A 20,971-nucleotide genomic window follows, 5' to 3' on the forward strand; every position below is an offset into this window, starting at 1 on the left:
GGACCCCCAGTTTTGACATGCATGCATGTCAAATTTGATACGATTGTTTATCTCTGGGCCCCCCCAATCTACAACAGAAAATCCTCAGTGTTCATTTAACTCCAAGAGAGTATAAATGTACTACCTTTGGTCCATTGGTTCCTAACTTCCTAACTATCAACAATTTATCTGGGTACCCCCCTGGGAACCCCCTCAAGGACCACTGGGGGTCTCAACGGGGGCGTTGAGAACCAGTGTACTATACCATGGGTCAACCTTCTTATATTGTGTCTTAAAATGCATACGGAGAGCATGTGCCTGTCACAACTCATCCACCATGGACCCATGCATGATGTTATGGCTGGCCTTTTCTTTGTGTTGTATTATATATAAGTGTATATGTCTTTTACCATAGGATAGACAGAGTGGAGGGGGGGGGGGGGGGGGGGGGGGGCTGGTCTTTGAATCTGTAGCAGAATCTCAAACTGATTGGACGGGTGAAGCCTAAAGCTTGACATGCATGCTCAGGACAGGACCACAACAGAGGTCTTTCTACAACAGAGGAGAACAAAGAGCTAATGGTACAGGTAGATTTTTTTTTATTTTTATTCAAATGTGATGTTGTAGGTAGACCGTTTGTCTCTTCAATTAATTTAGGAAGGAATTGCACTGTATGAGACACGAAATGAATAAGTTCCAATCAACCACTGATTAGCCTGCTGTCTTGAGCAACAGGGGTGTTAATACAGCTTAAATCAAAATAGGCCTAAGGAGGAACTATAAGAAGTACAATACTGCAGCCACCAAAGCATGCCACTTAGCAAAGCATCATGACTGTCACCAAAGAAAAAGAAAAGAGAGATAAAGAAAATATTTCTGCATGTTTACTTGGTTGACATGGATGAGGTCAGTTCATTGCACAAAGGCTGAGCCCAACCCAGGATGATTTTGGTCCTGGGTGACCATGCTCTCAATCTCATCACTACCATCATTTTTTTCCTCAATCCGGTAAGGGTGAGTTAAGTGGAGTTGTGAGAGAGGGAGAGAGAAGCCAGGACCATTTTGTTGGCCGCAGCCTTTGTGCCATGGCTGGCCACACCCACCTGGATGGCCAGGCTCCGCCCATAGAGCAGATCAGGACTCTCGGACCCGCCCACACCAGCTGCCATTGCTGCCTGCTTCACAGACCTGGTACAGACACGGCGCATTGCACTGCATGAACCACGCACATCAATAGTGCCACCTTCAACTGGCCTATTGAAACAGGTGCATGACAGACTGATACTGTAGAAGCCCCACAACAAGCCACAGTACGGGGAGGTTATGCATCGCTCCTGTTGTTGTACAGTACGTGTTATTGTCTCGTTATAACCGTTGTCGTAGTAGTAGTAGTACTAGTTGTTGCTGCTGCTGCTGCTGCTGTGGTTCTTGTTTTATGTGGTTGTCTCCTCTTTCCTTCCTCCATAGAGTACATTGTATGTTGGCTCTTTTCTCCCAGATGGTTATGTTTTGAATGGAGCTAATGTGTTTTCCATCAAAAATGGTAATGAAAAGTGTCTACCACACTTCACCTAGTAATCAGATGTCGCACGTACTAGCTGGTAGGTGACTGTTCACATGTGGGCGGTGAGGGTATTTATATTCACGAACATTGAAGTCCAGAACAACAATTTGGTTGTTATCACTGTGATCACAATTCTTTGACTTAGTGATATACATCTTAGATGTGTCCTGCTTAGTGATATACATCTTGGATGTGTCCTGCTTTGTCATTGATACTGATTGAATGTGATGTTCAAGGAATTTGGTAAAGGTAATTAAAGATATATATCTCCTGGCCTTGGGAGTCAGTTAGAATAAAAAACCTGTCAAACAGGTAAAATATGGTAGGCTGTATATATCTAAATATCTGGATGTAAGTGTTTTGTGAATGCAGACACCGCCCCCTGTCTTGTATATTCAGACTAGGCTATGCCGGCCAATAAGGACCTGTCTTTCCTCATCTCACTGTCTTCAGCATATACTTCATTATAGGGTGTGGGAAAGTGCTTATAAATTGGATGGTAAGCACAATTTCCTTCTTAAGACTTTTAAGCACAATAATGATGAACCCTACTGCACATCAGCAGGTAGCACAAACATAGTGACTCAAGTACCGCTCTGAACCATCAGGGTTTCTGTTCCCTGATGATCATCCGTAAGTCGACTAAAGCCAGCTGAAGAGATGAGTGTGGTTGCTTGTCCAGCCTGCATTGATTGTGTTACCGATGTCACTGTTACAGACACTGACGCTTGTTTCTTCTTTCCCCATTGTGTGACTGATAAGAAATGTTAAGAAGCGGCGGTACGACCCCAACGCCTCAGCCATCTAACCGAGGACGGATGGCCATCGGAGAGGGACTCCTCCATGACTTCCTTATTTGGCTACTTGACAGCTGGACTGCACTTATCTGCTGCTGACCTTTGGCATTAGATTTACTTGAAAAAGACATAGTGGACAATTTTAACAAATTCCATCGTAGTGGCATAGAAACGCAGGCTCTTCGCCCCCCACCTCACCCACCTTAAGTACCCCCACCCTGATCTCTCAGCGTGACAGAGCTCCTCTTCTATCCTTTAGTGCCAGTGCACAGGCGTTCAGGCGGAATCCACACCACCACTCTCACACCTGGCATGATTATCCGCACAAAGCGTTCTGCTCGCTGGGCCTGGCATGAAGAGCCCTCTCTGCAGGACTCTGCATGGCTACGAAAAGCTACAAATATACAGCAAAAAAATAAACAAAAAAAATATACTAAAGACACTGAATCATCCAATGGAGGAGATAGCCTCTTTAAAAAACGAACCCCGGGGAAGCCTATAAAAGGCTCCTCTTCCTTACTTCACTTATAGGTGCTGTAGATGATAAGGTGAGGAGGATGTCTGCATGTAAGGACCCGTACGGGCCATGCAGACCGCCTAGACATCGAGTATACACAGACACACGTGGCAAAACTGTACATAAAAGGGCGGAGTTCAGATTCCGAATTACAACATATAATTTTACACTGACATAAATTGCTTTTCTTTTATCTTAGCATGTTGTATAGCGGGTGTTTTTGGCAATGTTACTGAAAAATGCAACAAAACTTGTAATTTGAGTCAAAATAACAAAGAAATTATGAATCTAAAAATCAAACTAATATTCAGTTCAGCGTTCATTCAAGTAGTCACACACGCTGCAATACTGTCCAGTTAGAGGTCAAGGGTCCGACACGGAGCAAACAGAGAAAGCAAAGGTTGCATTGAGGGGCAGGATGTCAGTTCTAGAGGTCCAGGCACAGTGATTATTACATAGACAGAAGTCAGGTATTTCAATGTTGCCAGGTCCTCATAAGTACTTCCAATAGTGACTCAAAAGCCAAAGAACCAATCCCCTGAACATAATGGATGTTGATGCACACAGAGCACTTTCCCCTCTGTCTGCATCCAACGGTACCTCTCCCAGTGCTGTAGGCACACAGTCTGCCCATGCAAGCTCTCACCTGTCCAATCAGGTCTCACTAACAGTCCTCATTAACACCCACTATACTGGCTTGGCCTTGTGCTCTCATGAACTACTACTGTAGAAATCAAGTTCCGCTCTACTGGTACGCTGCATGCATTCACTATAGTGGGCTTATAATTCTATACGGGAGTTCCAAAAATCCGCAAGAAAAATACGCTACAAAAGATAGGTGCATGTCAACAACAAAACATTTAACTTTTATTTACTATGCAAAGAAAGATATTGCACAAACGTATGGGTTAATGATATCAACATAAACATGGAAATACAAAAACCTCTGCTAATGAGCTAAACTTTTGTATTTGGCCACTCCCACACTTTCATTTAATAGCTTCGAAATACTCAAAATAGGAAAGGAAAATATAAAACAGAATTAAATTCGTATTTCCAACAAAGAACTGAGAGAGCATCCTTTTACATTTGTGGAATTGAAAATCATTTTTGTGTCTTTTTCATCCAATCGGACACTTTTAATCGGACATGCGCTGTTCAGTGCCTGACTGTACATATTGAGGCCTCGACAGGTTTAGCTTGATTCATACTTTGACGGTGTCGCTCGCCGAGAACAACCGACCTGCAAGCTCACAGCACAGCGCTTGTAGATCTGCTATTGTCGGCTGTTCTCGGCGCGCAATACCGTTGAGCAATGGAGTATAAATTAGGCTTTCCTTGTGCAGGACTCTCGTTTCCAGTTCAGCTGATGGTTGGTGTATTCCAGGTGCTGCCATAGCACTGGCATTGTGTAAACCATGTTAAGCCTAATTTATACTTTGCCATACGAGCGACACGGTCGTATGACAAAGTATGCATTTGGCTTTGTTCATCATCATGTGTCCCTCTCTCACTGCATTATGTACAGTTGGACCGACAAATAAACTACGGATGTATTTTATCTAAAGTTGTCTGACTTTTTCTGGCCTCTAACCGTTGGTGAAATGGTGTTGCAGTAGGAAAAGTATTGCAGACAGTTGTGGTTTGACGAGACAAGCTTGCTCCCTGGCTGTCTTCTGCCCTCCTCTCCCCATGGAACAAACTTGTCTCGTCAAACCACGTGACTCCCATTGAAAATGCATTGCGAGCCATGCGACACACAGAAGAGACAGGAGACACAGAGGTGACAGCTGTCTCTCAGGTGTGAACGGCGCCTGAGATATACAGTTATAAAGTTGTACACTTTGGATTTTTTTCAATTACAGGAAAGCATGTGACATTTCACTCGCTGGGGCATTAGTCATCATTCTGCTTAGTTTCTGATCTGCTGATATCGGGACTTCCAAAGATGGCTTTGGTGTCTCTCCTACTGGCTTCTTCTCGTATAGAATTTCAACATAGTGCTATATGTCATAGTAATTGTACGCATGTCACCAACTTTATCACCTCTGAATAAGAGTCTCATCCTCATACACAAACGGAATGTGGTAGATAAAACATTGCCTGGAAAACTACGGCATGGGAAGAAACTTGAACAGTAAAAAATGTTGTAGCAGCTGCAGCTAGAGGTTTGGGCAGGCCTCACCTACATCACACCGCCAATCCAACCAATAATGAAATCCATAATGGTCATGCAACCTGCATGACCATGACATGGATGACCCTTATATGATTTGTTTAGGTCTGATATGAAATGAAATGAAATCTATATTTACCCAGGGTATCTGGGCTAAGCTCAAGAACTTGTTTCCAGCCAGGCCCTGCTCATAGAACACATTTCATCGTAGTGGTTCAATGCCTTGTTCAAGGGCACTTCAGCGGTGGTAATTTTAACGTGTCGGACGGCTGATTCGAACTAGGAACCTTATATCAAGACCGCGCCGCTATCCGTTCGGCCACCGCTGCCATGTCATGATGATATGACTTGTTTGGGTCTGATGCTGTCACAGTCAGCGTCTGGCCTATCTCACAGAATTTCCCCGCCCCCCTAAATACGCCCCCTTTCGGGGTTAGTGGTGATAGCGTGACGTCACTCCATAGACGCTACATGTTAAAAGAGGTTATTTAAGAAGTCTACAACTTTTGTTTTCTCAAGGTAAGGTTTGTTCTATCTGCTCGACCTGATTTACCATCTTGTTTGCTTCATAATAATATTGGTCTGTCACATTTTTACATTAGAAAATGTACTTAGATTCTCCAGAGAAAAAAACGTGTAAATGCCCATGTTAAAGTCACCACTATTTACCGGAAGTGGGCGTGAAAAACGGGCTGTGAGATAGGCCTATGGCACGACTGAACAGTAAAAAGAAAAAATACAGAAATGTCTTCACTAAAGCAACGTTTTATTTGTATAACATGATCTAATGGACAATTTGTCAAGAACGTTCCGTCTACAATCACCCTAAAATTAGCAAATGCTGCTCTGCAATTGAAAGTCTATTTTGGACTGGGAAAGGAACTAAAACCTGCCTTTCTGTATCACCAGAAGAGTGACAAACTAGCAATTTATTGTATTGGTGGCCTCTCCCGAGGGAAGCAATTACTGTACATCTCATGCAAGCATTCATGTGGCATTCACTAAAATCTTGCTGATCAATTCCTAAGATGGACTCAAGGGTTAAACCGTCTCTCCTGCTGGCTTCCACTCTTAGAATATACAGCAGTAGCCTACAGTGTCATACCAGTGGTCGCCTATAATCAGATTCACAACACGGGCACCACTCTAGTTATTGATAATTTGAATTCAATGAGGAACATGTTAAATGCAGATCCAGACTTTACTGTTTTATATTGGAATGATCTCATGGAATTGGTTCTAATACTCATCATTAAATTGTAATGTTAGGCCTATATTAAAAATCACACCCGTGTGAAGTGAGGGGCGCTAATATTAAAGTCATGTTACTATGATATTGTGATGTGATGGTGATGTAAAACAAACGCTGTCAAAACAAACATTTAAAAAAATCTGAAAGATCTGTTGTAGTGAGAGCGTGGGGTTTAATGAGAAGATATTGTGTTTTTAAATACCAATAAATATAATAAAAATAATAAAAATGCCAATAGGTGGTGATGGGGAGGGGGGTATGAATTAATTGCCCGCCCCCTATGAATGAAATGCCATCCCCCTTTAGACAACACAGTAAGTAGACCAACAACATTGGCACAGGGGAGGGTGATCACTTGAGGCTAGCCTGTGAAACGAAATTTTCATTTCGTTTCACTTCATTATTCATTATTCTGAATCGCCAGAACATATTTTCTTAATGGGCGTGGCTAGCGATTCAGGGCTGGGCCAGGCTAGGCTGGAGCAGGCTAGCCAGCACATGAATGAAATGCCCGCCCCCTTTAGACAGCACAGTAGATCAACAACATTGGCACACTGGCATGTGAGACAGAGAAGTTTTTTTCTTTTAAAAGTAAATATTCCAAAAATGTTTAGTCCGTTATCTTCAAATTACATCCTGAACATAATTGTAGGCCTACATTCATTCAAACTCCTAACTCACATGGTCATGACTGGGGAGGGATTCTGGGAGACAGTGGGTTATATGGACAATCAAAATCAGACAACCCAACTGATGGTCGACAAACTCAACAAGACAAGAGCTCTTCCTAACCTGTTGCATAGAAGCTTTTCCAGTAAATACTCGTTTTTCTGGAAAATGTCAATGTGTGGAGCCTGGAATTTTTTTAGGCTGTTAAATTACTTAAAGGTGAAAATGAATGCAAATAGAAGCTGCAATTCAGTCTATAAGTAATTTGAAAGTGAATCTATTTAGGCTACAGTGGATTTAAGTGAATAGGCCTATTCTTTAGCCAGAACGAGGCCTACCATTTATAAGAATGTAGGCTATAGATGGACAGGCACAGGCAGGTTCTCCTATGATGCATCATGCATGCAATCATTTACTTTCGCTTTGTAGCTTCCTTGTGGCGGACGTCCGCAGCCGGTCCTATATTTTCCAAACAGTGAAACCACTAGGCTACATTCAACAATATTCGTGTTCTTTAGGAAACACAGCACAGGTGGTGACTTTTAGCTCGAGTTGAAAATTTAATGGATGACGCAGCATTCTTCTATAGGCTACACCATGTCCATGGTAAAGTAACCAATTTTCCAAATAGACATATTATGACTGACTATTTGCCAGGCTATTAGGCCTATAGCATTCACTGTTTCATTGACCATTTCCTAACATGTCAAACATTTTCGAACTTGAGGAGGGCTAGCTCTGGTCCATAGCTCTTATGCCTTTGCAGGCATTAGCTATGGACCAGAGCTATATGGCAGCCTTGGAACAATACGATTTTTATTGTGTTTTATTTTATTGTATTTTATTTAGCCTATTATTCTGACATTTTGCGTATATATCTCTATCTTTTGGCTTGGTTACTCAGTCTGTTAATCAGAGCAGTGCTCCCTCTCCCCCTCAAAGTTACACATAATGTCATAAATCGATTTAAAAAACCATGGTCTTGGTTCAAGCAAGACATAGCCTACATGTGTATTGCAGTAATTGGGTTGTGTACCTGGGTTCAGAACTTCAGGTTAGCCTCTTGAAATTATGTTTTAGTCTGTTCATTCAAATCAGTAGCAAACATGTCAAATAATAGGCCTACAATGCAGCAAGCCCATGTCTATAATGCTTTAAGCATAATTAAAATGCATTATAATCTACTTAACAAATGCATAATTATAGTTATTAAAGCTTTGGGATTTGTGGCTTTTTAATTCATGATAGGTTCTCACTGGGTTTCAGTGAAACACCTTACTCCACCCTACAATGCCAGTTAAAACGCTGCATCATGTGCTCGTTCCAGGAAATGGACTTCCAGAAGTTGTTATTACAAGTGGAGCAGGCCCTGGACAAGGATGAGACAAAAGCTTTAGTATTCCTATGCATAGATCTCCTGGACAGAGACCTACGCTCATTGGACTCTGCCAGTACCCTCTTCACCCTTCTGATGGATCAAGACCTCTTATGCCCTGAGCGACCATACCTACTTGCTGACCTTCTCAATTCCATCCAGCGCCACCGTTTGATCCGTGAACTTAATCTCAATAACCAGTTATCTACATCTAGAAGTCTCATTTCTCCTTACAGGTTACCATTGCGTGTCATGCACAGTTTTTACATTTACATTTCATTGGACATAAAAAAGTAGGCATATGGCATGAAAATGATTTACACGATGTCAAGAATAACACAAGAAATGCCTACAGGTATATGATATTGATAATACAAATCAAAGAGCTAACCAAAGAGCTAACCTCAAATATTGACTTAATGTACAACCCAATGCATTACAAATATAATAAGCATTACAAACAAAACAATATGAATAAAAGACTACAACATTATAGAGCTGTTCTTTCTAAGAAGTTTGAACCAGCCTATACATTTGCCTTAAAACAAATTAGTCTTTCGATAATTGTAAATGGATAGTGGTACTGTAGCTTCACTAACTTGTTCTATTCTAAGGCCTGATCATTTGAATTTGCTGTTTAAGTTTGTTAAGAAATTAAATAGGCAAAGGAATGAATGTTTTACAAAAATGATCTTAGTGGTATACTATGGGCACATTGGGCAGTCTATGATAGTATCCTGGGCTGGAATAAATGCTGATCTCACAGATTAAAGCCTAATTTATACAACTATGTTGCTTGCTGAAATGCACTATGTTCTTAAAAAATGAACAAACTATAATAACACAACACAAATACAATGAAGTAGAAATTAAAAATGATCAATCACTCTTTATTTATTTTATTTTAGGAAACTGCTATATGACCTGTCTGAGGATATTGCTGATGACGACTTGAGACAGATCAAATTTTTATTGAGTCAACGCCTCTCGCGTAAAAACCTGAGAGATGATGTGGTGAGTGTATCCTAAATGTAGTCCTTAACCACATAAACCAGAGTTTCCCAGGGTCTATACTAGGCCCCTTCTTTTCTCTCTCCAATAAAATGTCTTTTGCCAAAACAAACTCATAACGCTTATGATCTGCTATTTTGCTGAATATTTGAAATAATAATAATAGTATAATATTTCTATTATATTTCATTCAGAATTATATGTGCTATACGTATATGTTTTGGTTAAAAGAAAACGTTTATTGTTTAAAAACATCTTTGCTGTACAGTATTTAACAAGGGTCTCCCTGTTCTACACTCAATCAATTCACTAAAGCAATGATTGCTATGGGAATATATAGTTATCGAAGACTTACTTAAAAATAAAATGTAAGATTATTTCTATATTTTATATTGTGAATATAATTTGCTATTTTCAAAAATTATATAGTACCCTTCATGTAATGTCTGTTGCTTTTTACCAACTACATACATTATGATGGTGTACAGTATGCACCTAGTGCAGATATGCTGTGAAGATTATGAATATCTAAATGTATTATTTTCACAGACTATGCTGGAAGTATTATGGGAGATGGAGCATAAGGATCTGATCAGCGACACTGATCTAACAATCCTGGAGAAAATTCTTGAAAGTGTGTGCCCCCGGTTGATAAAAAGGATTAACCAATTTAAAGCTGAGAGTGGTAAATACATTTTCATTTCAGAACAGTATTCACAGTATACAGTAATATTCTAAAAGCTTACTTATGACTAGACAGACACATTGACGAATCAAAGTGCAGTTTAGCCATTCCTTCATTTACAGGACGTTACAAAGGTCCATTGGCCCAAGAGACATGTGCTGGTGAACTCCGATCAAGGTCAAGATCTGATTATTGTTCAAAAAAACAGGTACAATTGTTTATAGTAGTTTGCCTACCTTAGTGTCTGTGTCATCTTATACTATATTCATATCTCTCTATTGTCTATTGCCACTTTTTATATCAAGGTCTCCACCAGAGAGTATGTTTTGCACTCCGTTCGCATGTGTGTGTGTGTGTGTGTGTCCGTCCGTGTGTGTGTGTGTGTCCGTCCGTCCGTCTGTGTACAGCTAATCTCCGGCACCGTTAACCCGGTCGATGCCAAATTTTGCACACACACTCCCTGGATGCCGACGATAAACCTCTGCCCCAACTTTCCAGAACGGCCTGTTATAGCGCCACCAGGAGGCCGACTTTTGAAAAACAGATTCTGTCCAAAAGTCCTGCAAATCGTTACACACTATCTCTATAGTCATGTGTTCAAGCCGGATCTGTCCGATATTTCATATTCCATCCTAATTGGCTAACATTGGCTTTCAAAATTTGCAGGATTGGCCCGTTTTGAACAAAAATCCTCAAATCATGAACGCAGCGTGCAATTTACGTTCACAGACTTTCCTACTAGGCTGGTGGAGACCTGTGCCCCGAGGGGCACTTTATCTAGTTTATATATTGCTTGCCGTCTATTTTTTGTTTGACTTTTTACTTCATGTTATATCAGGATTCAGCTTTGCATCCTAAAAGGCCTGCGTCCTGTGAAATACCAGGTAAATGAATTACATTGTAATAAAAAGTGTATTCTGGAAGCAATAAAAAATTTGTATAATTTAATATGACAAAAAATAATACGTGCACTGAATTGAGGGTTTAATACGTTTTGAATGCATGCTCATCCTAATCACATTTTCTCTGTGTCTTTTGCTATTTTATCGAATGTAATGTGATGTTCCGTGACCTCATTATTCATTAAAACGTATTTATATTGAAATGTGTATGAATATCTTTCTTTCTACAAACCTATTTATTATGTGGCCTCTTTTTCCAGCTTTCTTTCAGCTTCAGCCATCTTCCTACTTTTCTGAAAGATCACAGCAATCAACTCAGGTCAGAATATGTTCTCAATAGCCATGTTATGTCATATTCACAAATATAATATATTTGTGAATATGGAAATGTGATAAGAAATAGATCTAAGCAATAACACTGTAATTTCTTAGTTCTGAGTTTTAACTCCATATTATATTCCTAACAGTTCTCTTCCACTAACACCTCTCTGGGTGAGTTGTACTCTTTGTTGGTCAGTTTCACAACCGTATGCCTCATTTGCGTACTGTCTAAAAATATAGTAATAGTATACTCCGTATGATTTGATTTTAAATTCTTCCATAGGTGCAAGGGTCTCACATAATCCTAGTGATATGGATCTCTCACATAGACTGGGCCTCCTAAATACAAACACAAGCAACTGCGCTACCTCTACTGCCACTACAAATACAAATGATGAGGTATATGACTCATGGCTGACTCTGTTGCCGTAAAAACTTGGAGTGCAGGTTATAAGAGTTTACATCAAGTACTCAGATTTGTTACTAAAGTAACAGTAGCGAAAACAAAATTCCTGTACTGAAAATTTTACTAAAAGTACTTGCTGTCTTGCCATCAATTCATGTGTGTTCTTCACCTTGTGTCTAGGGACTTGGAACTTATCCTATGACAGGAGCACAGAGAGGTATCTGCTTGGTGATAAACAATTATAACTTTCAGAACTCCATGAAGAAGCTCAACAATCGTGAAGGGACCGATATTGACGAAAGTAAGGTCCATTTCAATTATGTATTATGCTAATTAGGCTACAGATTGAATGGAAATAACTAACACTAATGTGTGCGTCTCATTATGTTCACATAGAATGCCTGGTGAGTGTGTTTGAGTGGCTGGGCTTTGAGATGCATATAGAGCGGGACTGCACCAGGGATCGAATACTATCGGTGGTAGAGGACCTCCGCAGGGCTGACCACAGTCAGATGGACTGTCTAGTGTGCTGTGTTCTGAGTCACGGCCTAGAGGGGACTGTCTACGGTGTGGATGGACATCTCGTCCAGCTCAGGGAGATCACCGAGGCCTTCGGTGGATCAAACTGCACCTCTCTGATTGAAAAACCCAAGCTGTTCTTCATCCAGGCCTGCCAGGGGGACTTCGAACAGCAGGCAGTTCACATTGAGACTGATGCTGCTAGTCCTGGATCAGTCTGTGCAGATGCTGTGGTGCCTTCTAGTCCTTCTGGTGCAGATTGCTTGATGGGAATGGCCACTGTTCCTCATTTTGTCTCTTTCAGGCACAAGAAGCAGGGCACATGGTTCATTCAGTCATTGTGCCAAAACCTGGTGAAGTTGGTGCCTAGGTTAGTAACCGTATGTCTTCTAGTTATTACTGTGACATGGAATCATATACTGTACTGAAATACTATACTGTATTGAAAAGTTTACTATTTCATTTGTATTCATTCTCTTTGATTTTTATTAGGTCATATGATCTCGTATCTATCCTGACAAAAGTCAATGACGATGTCAGCCAGAAGACCGATTCCACTGGTGTAAAAAAACAGATGCCACAACCATCTTTCTCACTCAGGAAGAGGGTGGTCTTTCCTATCCCCAACGCCCATCCACCTAACCTGTCTTAGAGACTTTTCAAGCACATATCTGGTCCATCTGCCCTTCAGTTGATCCCATCATTTATGTTCTTTGGACCATTTGTAATGGATACTGTAGCAGTGCATTTAATGTTTTTAATGAAATGTGCAATCCCAATCATGTTGTTCTATGCAAACATAAATAGCATTCTAATGATTTTAACAGTGTGTTATTGCTGTTTATATCAAATTACTTTTTAAGTTATTGTGGAAGCAAATCATGAAAATTTACTCATAATAAAAAGTATAATAATAAATAAATAAAGTATTAGCAAGGCACATGCTGAGCAAAGATGTTCTTGGATAACAATAGTTTATCTTAAAGTAGCTCTGGTCCATAGCCTAATGCTTCTATGATTCTGCCCTAATCATAGAAGCATTAGGCTATGGACCAGAGCTAATCTTAAAGATGTAGAATGTGATTTTTCTTTTAATGTTAAATAGCTCTATATTCTGATAATCATTGCAGTAGACTGTAAAGACACAGGAGTGTCCCTGTCTCTCCAACTTTATTATTTATTTGTTTGTTTTAGAGAGAGAACTCTTATATTAGGCTATGAGGCTTTTATTTTAACCATAGATTTAACCACAAAATCACTTAATCCTTTCATTTTCAACTTTAGGCCCAAAAGCCCAAGGAATAGAGTTTAACCTGTGATGTCATGCCGTACTTTTTATTTGTGTTTTTTCTATTAATTTGGTCATTAAGGTCCACAGAATGAGAGGCCTGCTCTGCCGGAAACATCACGAAAAGAAGTTATGGCCATTTTTGTATACCACAACAGAGACAACCTATATAAGGCAACATTTTCCTTATGATGTCAAACTAGGGGATTTTCATGATTCTGAATCCATTCCAAGCAAAGTTTTGCACAAAAATACTCCTTGGCCTAAATTCGGCCATAGCCACTTCACATTTGTGATGACGGGTGGCCGTTTTTTATCCCAAGGAGTGTTTTTTGTGCAAAACTAATGCTTGGAATGGATTCAGAATCATGAAAACCTCCCAACATGTCACAACATGCTACTTAAAGCATAATGAAATATGGAAAATGTTGCCATATAGGCCTATATGTTGTCTATGGTGTGGTATACAAAAATGGCCATAACCTTTTTTCGCGATGTTTCCGTAAGAGCAGGCATCTTTTTGTGTGGACCTTAACAAAATGAATAGAAAAAACACAAATAAAAAGTATGGCATGACATGACATGACACAGGTCCTCTCAAATTTTGGGTGACTGGCTCCCTAGTCCCTGGCTATAATATTCAAGTAGTCTGACTGGCACGCGTGTGAGTACATGTCAATGATGTCACTCATGTTCAAGTATTTTAGATTTTTCACAAAGGGTTTCAGAGAGGGAATGTTAATTCCATTGGCAGTCACTAGGTGTCAGTGTAGGCTGGTCCAAACATGTTACTTGACGGAAGAGCTCGACCCTGTGAACCGGATGTTGATAAGTTGTCAAATATCTTGGCAACTTCCAGCCGCTCCTCTTCTAGCGCTACCAGTATTAACCTAGAAGTGCACTTATCATTAACCCAACTATTCACGCATTCAGACGGGTAGAGATATATTATTGTGTTGTTAGTACCATTACATCTGCAGATTGACCGTCAGATGATGGAGAACATGTCTCAAGAAGGATATCAGTCCACGGCCATTAGAACCGCACTTAGCACGAGGTCAGTCATTGAACGTCTGTGGTCTGTCTAGTGAATGTTCCCACTGTAATAATTGCTATATTATTCGGTATACTTGTTTTTTATGACTTGTTCTACTAGAATAACACGACAACGGGTGGATATCCGCTAAGCAACCTAAGTGATGAGGTTAACTTTGTAGGCCAACATCTACCATGTTTGCAGGTGCATGCCATGAAAGAACATTTAAGCTCACCGCCTTAAACAGGGTCATCATTACTTTGAGTGTAAATTAAATTGAAGACCCATGGATAAATTATAAGCGTTGATTATCTTGATTCCTGGTCTGTGTACGTTAGAATGGTGGTAATCAAAAGGCTGGCCACTAGGGAAAGCTGGGCGCCTAAACAGAGTGGGCACCTGGAAAACGGTACAAAAGATCACAGATTGCCCTTAGAGTCCAGTCTGCCCACTCTTCCTGTAGCCTCGGTAGATAGTAGATACTTCATTGGTCAGGGCTTATAGTAATAGTATTCGTATTCTAATTTCATCCTAGTGGAAGCAATTGCTGTTCCTTATGGTTATTTAATATTATTTTCATGATCTTGATCTATACTCTACAACTATAAGTGTTGAAGAGCATACCGGTAACATCATACATCACTTCACCATTATTTACATTATATCTTGGTTTGAGTATGGATTTACACCACTAGCTATACAATGTTAATCTTCTATTTATCTATGTTTGGTCATAGCCTGAATACTCATCAAGCCCAGAAGCCAAACCCCGCTAAAACACCTATACAGATCCTGCATGAATATGGCACGAAAACTGGCAACCTTCCTGTGTATGTGATGGAGAAGGCTGAAGGGGAGGCTCACCAGCCCAGTTTCATCTTCAAAGTTACATTGGGAGATGTTTGCTGCTCAGGTATTTAGTGTCTTGCCTTCTGACATTGTACGGTTGGCTGGTGTTAATGTCTTCTGCTATTGATATTTAGTATATGCTGTTTTACTAGGGCGCATCTCATGCCAGGCATACAACTTGGCTAATTGGAACAACAAATAGTTCAAGAGGACGTGGACCTTTTGAAGATAATAGTCGTAGGCTATCTAGTGGAGCATAATAACATAAACCAACTTTGACAATAGAAAATGTCCCTGACATACATCATTTCCATTAGAAGTTGTCATTACAAGCAATAGATTTTATTTTTAAAAATTAAATAGTCACCCAATGTAGCCTAAATACTTCTGGTGTTATTAAACCTAATAATCTAAATTTGCAGTGGATGATTAGAATGTGGGTTTATGTTCCAGTGACAATTCTGGAGAATACTTGATTTGTTTTTAATCTGTATTGCAATTAGATGCATAATTGTCCCAAGAAATGTGTCTTGTGACCTTACAATTAAATAAGTAACATTTTGCCTGATTGATATAGCTTAAGTTCATATATTCATTGCTTTCCTGTTTACATCATTGGCAAGTACATTTTTGAGGCAACTTTAGCCTTAGCGTCCCTATTCTGGAGCCAAGTTAGCCAACATTCAGCAAAAATAGCAGTTCTAGTGTAATATATAATGCATATATATTTGTTGTGTCTCAGGTCAAGGACCCAGTAAAAAAGCTGCTAAACATCAGGCTGCGGAGGCTGCCCTAAACATTCTGCAGATAGATATTGGAACAGCGTAAGTCAACTTGAATCATATCTGATAAATCATTTTTAGTTGAACCTATGTGTGCAATTCACCCCTAAGGGTACATTAGCTCTCCACCGCACCAATGTCGGCAGCGGTAAGTGTTGGAAAGCGTCTGTTGCCGAAAATCTGCTGGTGAATGGGCGGTGTGGTGTGTACAGTGTCGAAGCTTGGTTTCCGACTGTCGAGTAGCAGCGGGCTGGTAGAGGGGTTGAAGGAGCTCTCTGGTTGGCTGCTAGGGGCCCATTCTAAAATGCGGTACCTTTTATTTTGTCTGAATACAGTGCATATCCTTGCATGGTATTATTGACTACAGCTGCATGTGTGCTCAAAATGCAGACACAGCGTGGGACTGCGCGCACGTGCGTGTGAGGCTTGTCTCATTCAAACACCAGCTCTTAGCTGTCATTTCTCCGAAACAAAACTAAGAGTTAGTTGAGGCAAAATGATATGGCCGTGTGCATTGTGCTGCCACTTGCTGCAGGCATGCAGTGTTTATTGTTTTAATTAACATTAAATATGAAAGATATGATACACCAAAATTGTCTAAATACATGATGACTTTGTGCCCATGGACCCATGCCCTAAGTACACCTGCATTGCAGTAGTTTCATTTTCAACATATACATGTTCATATGATGTTGAAAAATACATCAAGCTATAGGCTATCTTAGCACGATGGTAACCGTCTGTCTGTGTCTCGACTCTTGGGTGCATTTAGCAACTTTGTTTTTCTACACCTTCCAACCAACTGATCTCCCGACTTCATTCGACTGCCAGTCGGTAGTAATCTGTAGTAGTCTGATTGGTGGAGAGCTACCTAAGACCTAATGCTCAACAGTAAGTCATGATGTGCAGCTTTTGTATAAGTCATCACCCGACTACTGTACATGTAATTACCAGCAGGAACCTTCACATAAAGAATGAGAGTAATGGTGTCCCAGCAGAGCCCAGTGACCAGCCCAACTCGGTGGGGATACTGCAGGTGCTTGAATCCTTGCCTTGACTGTGCTATTTCTGTATGTGTGTTCTTGTATAAAATAAAAGAAGTAGGGGAATAATGTAATTCTGTATGTCTTGATGTCAAAATCCTACTTGGAGCATGTTTGTACTGTCAATGGACATTCATTCATAGAAATAATATAAATAACAAAATCCAAAGCAGTGATAGCGTTTGTGTGTGTGTGTCTGCATGTGCGGGTATGTCGATTTTAACGGTGCTATAATGCATGCGTAGTAATTTAAAAACAATGCATGGAAATGGCTGCTTATGACCCTGCTAAAGATCTTATCACCATTCATTGTAGGAGCTAGCATTGCAGAGGGCATGGCGACTTCCGGAGTACTCTGTTCTAATGGAAGCTGGCCCACCACATAAGAGGGAATTTACCGTTACATGTCGGATGGAATCCCTGTCAGAGACTGGTATGGATAATGATTATTGTTTTACTTTAGCAGATGTTTAGTTATTCACAATTAAACATTAATCAACCTGTTCAACTTATCTGTTCAACAGCTGTGGGAAATTCAAAAAAGGTCGCAAAAAGAGCAGCAGCAGACAAGATGGTGGCAAAGCTTCAAAGCTTGTCAGGATGTTCAGAAATCACATGGGTATGTCCAGTATTTTATGCATTTCAAGAGGGACCACTGACAACTGTAATGTTTTGTTTAAAGGCGAATTCCGGACAAGCGTTTTTTTTTACCTTTTTAGATGACACGTATCTATTGATCACTGGAAAAAGCAAAAATAAATAAAGGAATGAGAGATATATATATATATATAAAATAATCCATGCCGAGCATTCCATACGGATTCACCCTTTGTGCGGGTCAAACGCTACCTCTACCTCAATTGTGCGAAAATGTATATTCTTTTGTTTACATCTGGTGGTAGATGATGTGGAAAATAAGTCCATGCAATGTTGTCGCTCTGTTGCTTCCTCATCGATCAGATCCGGCGTTAGCTCCCGTCTACCTCTCTTAAAGGACCAGCACCCTATATAAAAATAATATTTTCCCGCCGGTAACGGTGGTTCATATACACATTATCAACAGAATTCAGTAAAAAATGGCTACTGCAGAATTCTCCTTTAATGTTTGTTGCATTTTAGACACCCAAGCCCAGTGTTCGATTTGAGAACTTGCGGAATTCCTCTGCTGAGAAGATATCATTACTGAGGAGAAACCCGCTGAGCATTCCCAACACAGACTACATTCAGATGATGTCGGAGCTATCGAAAGAGCAGAGCTTTGAAGTGGCATACTTCAACATAGGTAAGTTATGGGCACATTATTATATGCGAACATGCATTCAAAACAAATGTTGAAACAAATAAAATAAAAACGACAATAGAAAAATGATGAGCTTGTAGATCGGAATTTTCAGCATTTGTCGTACAGCGAAGTATATACAGGGCTTAAAGTTCTCCGTCCTGGGGATGGATTTCCATCCTGAGGATTTATAGGGACCACTTACAGTATGTGATCAGTGTAGATCCGCAAAAAAATATTAATGGGGGTCGACAGCACTTGCCTGCCGGGCAACCCGAAAGCAAACCTTGCCCTTCCCCTTACTTGACATGGGCAGTCTGGCAACAGTCGTGTCAATCCTTATTGGCAGAATCTGCTTTGTTTGTGGTTTATGTACCAAATGAGTGGCTCTGAGACCCGTTTCACCGTGAGGAGACTATTATGGATCATCACTTTTATAATGGACAGTAACGGAGCAAGATATCTCGCCAATCTTTGGGCTTAATACTTCATGGCACAACCCCAACGTTCTACCAAGTGTCATTGTGCTGTTGTATCTATTGCACTGTAAAATGTGTGACTGTGCTTTTACAGATGAGCTGACAGTGAATGGCCAGTACCAGTGCCTGGCAGAGCTGTCCACCTCTCCTGTTACTGTGTGCCATGGCACAGGAATATCCTGTAGCAATGCACACAACGATGCAGCACACAGTGCACTTCAGTATATCAAAATCATGGCTTCCATCAAATAAACCCACACGTCCTATAAGGAAGATCTGACATTACAAACCTACATTTTTCATTTGTCTCCCTATTATCATTTTATCATTATTTTGTTTGTACATTACGTTTATCAGACGGTAACATTGTCAGTGTTCATTTAACACTGAGTGACACTGTTAAATGAATATTGAGAATGTTACTGCGCGTAGGCAAATTATGGGGCCACAGCTATTGGGGGCACGTCGACCTGAGTTTTACAATATTTTAGCGTCTGCAAGGAGAGGAAACAAAACTTAAATTAACCACACCTCAAAAATAAGCATTAGTTCTCAGAATATATATTTTCTCCATCATACTTTTGTGTGCTATCATTAGTAAATGTAGTTGTCTACTGTGAGTCACGTAGAAAAGTTTTTAAAAAAAGGTTGCTGCAGTAAAGTAATATATAATTTACACTGTTCATTGCAGTGCCTAGGTGAAAAGGTTATGCATTATGTTTAGCCATCATAATATGTTGGTCAGCAATGCAATTCTTTAGTTTTTGTGCCTGTCTTCTCTGATAAGATATTGTAGGTCAATTATTTCTTTTAATTAAAATTTTAAGTCCGTTTCTGCTTCATTTAAATGCTAGAGAAACTAATTTGGCAGAATCACATTGACTATAACTTAATCAGGATGTAATTATGGTTTTTATTCTGTTGAGTCGGAGACACACATTGTTATATTCTGTAAAGTTTATTTAGTAGTCTGATTTATGTAAATTAATTAATATACCACATGATAGCACCACAACTTGTGTAACTAAACTTATTTAGAGGAAATGTGTCTGTAAGAATTAAAAGTATACATAAAATGTTGACATGTCTATGACACCATGGCACATTGTAATGTCACTTCTAAGTCTAATATCCTAGTTTTCAGTATATATTTGAGGCTTCATGTTTCTTGTGCAATGTGTTAAACTGTACATTAGAAAAATAATGTTGCCTGATATTTGAAAAGTTTTGCTTCTGAGCTTTCTGCCCTTTTTCATTCACAATGCATCTTGGAGTAATAGTAAAGTTTTTAGCTGCCACTACAAAGCAGCTACTTTATAAGCCTCTGTCTGTCCAACATTTTCAAGTGCAAACCAAGCTGGTCAAATAGGGCTGTTTATGGCAAAGTATGTGCTTGTTTTTCTTTTAAATTCCCATGCGTGTTGTCTGTAGTTTTACTGACTGGGCTGATTTCCGCTAATAACTCAATCTGTCAGTATAGCATCTGTGATGTGAAGTTTTTGAGTTTCAACTTGGGTATGGCAGCTTTAGGCTACTTGTTTTCTCTAAAACTAGATATTACTGGACCTGCACTCCTCTTTGACTGTCTCATCTCATTATTTGCTGTGTGCCTGTAGTGCTTAACGCGAACGGTATGTGTGATATATTTAATAAATGTACTGAACTGTCTGTGCTGTCTTTTAATTAGCCTCTGGCAGAGTAGTATAAAGAGTAAGGCTGTCTTATAGGAATATCTAAGAAGGTAGATTTATTAAAATCCTATAGTGTGAGCCCAACTCCATTTCTCAAACTACAGATGCTTATGATGTACATATACTCTTGAGCAGTGTTTTTCCTGTCCTGTTCGATGCAGCATGCCCTCTTCTCAAAACCGTACAAAGTCTTGAATTTTATTGGCAATCTGACTCTTAGAAGAACCTTAATTTCACATAGTAACACAGAAAGATATTTGGGCCATTTTTTTTTTTTAATTCAGAATTGAATTTAGGGAATCCCAATAACTTGAGACAAAGGTCAAACCATCTGTCTCTAATAACCAATTG

General features: G+C 39.9%; 3 protein-coding genes across 9 annotated transcripts in view; all 3 read left to right on the forward strand.

Annotated features, from left to right (window-relative positions):
• adam23b (ADAM metallopeptidase domain 23b) overlaps positions 1 to 4,418 on the forward strand; it is a 30,332-nt gene extending 25,914 nt beyond the window's left edge. For both annotated transcript variants that reach the window (XM_079518569.1, XM_079518570.1), the window contains one exon: positions 2,306 to 4,418. In XM_079518569.1, the coding sequence (XP_079374695.1) occupies positions 2,306 to 2,351 (46 nt within the window). In that variant the 3' untranslated portion in view covers positions 2,352 to 4,418. The remainder of the gene's footprint in view (positions 1 to 2,305) is intronic.
• A 1,085-nt stretch (positions 4,419 to 5,503) lies between these two features.
• On the forward strand, positions 5,504 to 12,997 carry casp10 (caspase 10, apoptosis-related cysteine peptidase). Of its 5 annotated transcripts, none has more exons than XM_079518311.1 (12): positions 5,504 to 5,552; positions 8,282 to 8,565; positions 9,238 to 9,343; positions 9,890 to 10,025; positions 10,148 to 10,233; positions 10,864 to 10,909; positions 11,188 to 11,246; positions 11,395 to 11,419; positions 11,532 to 11,647; positions 11,835 to 11,955; positions 12,051 to 12,543; positions 12,666 to 12,997. In XM_079518311.1, the coding sequence occupies exons 2-12, from the start codon at positions 8,285 to 8,287 to the stop codon at positions 12,823 to 12,825; spliced, it is 1,629 nt and encodes a 542-aa protein (XP_079374437.1). In that variant the 5' UTR covers positions 5,504 to 5,552; positions 8,282 to 8,284; the 3' UTR covers positions 12,826 to 12,997. The 5 variants fall into 5 exon arrangements, with proteins under 5 accessions (XP_079374437.1, XP_079374436.1, XP_079374438.1 ...); XM_079518310.1 differs by lacking the exon at positions 5,504 to 5,552 and adding an exon at positions 6,810 to 6,846; XM_079518312.1 differs by lacking the exon at positions 5,504 to 5,552 and adding an exon at positions 6,857 to 6,876.
• A 1,271-nt stretch (positions 12,998 to 14,268) lies between these two features.
• On the forward strand, positions 14,269 to 20,597 carry prkra (protein kinase, interferon-inducible double stranded RNA dependent activator). 2 transcript variants are annotated; one of them, XM_079518008.1, is made up of 8 exons: positions 14,269 to 14,518; positions 15,235 to 15,410; positions 16,089 to 16,170; positions 17,083 to 17,164; positions 17,487 to 17,604; positions 17,696 to 17,790; positions 18,291 to 18,453; positions 19,024 to 20,597. In XM_079518008.1, the coding sequence occupies exons 1-8, from the start codon at positions 14,454 to 14,456 to the stop codon at positions 19,179 to 19,181; spliced, it is 939 nt and encodes a 312-aa protein (XP_079374134.1). In that variant the 5' UTR covers positions 14,269 to 14,453; the 3' UTR covers positions 19,182 to 20,597. The 2 variants fall into 2 exon arrangements, with proteins under 2 accessions (XP_079374134.1, XP_079374135.1); XM_079518009.1 differs by having other exon boundaries at positions 14,270 to 14,518; positions 17,086 to 17,164.
• The last annotated feature ends 374 nt before the right edge of the window (positions 20,598 to 20,971 follow it).

This window comes from Electrona antarctica, assembly GCF_951216825.1.
Source record: "Electrona antarctica genome assembly, chromosome: 13".
Lineage (NCBI taxonomy): Eukaryota > Metazoa > Chordata > Actinopteri > Myctophiformes > Myctophidae > Electrona > Electrona antarctica.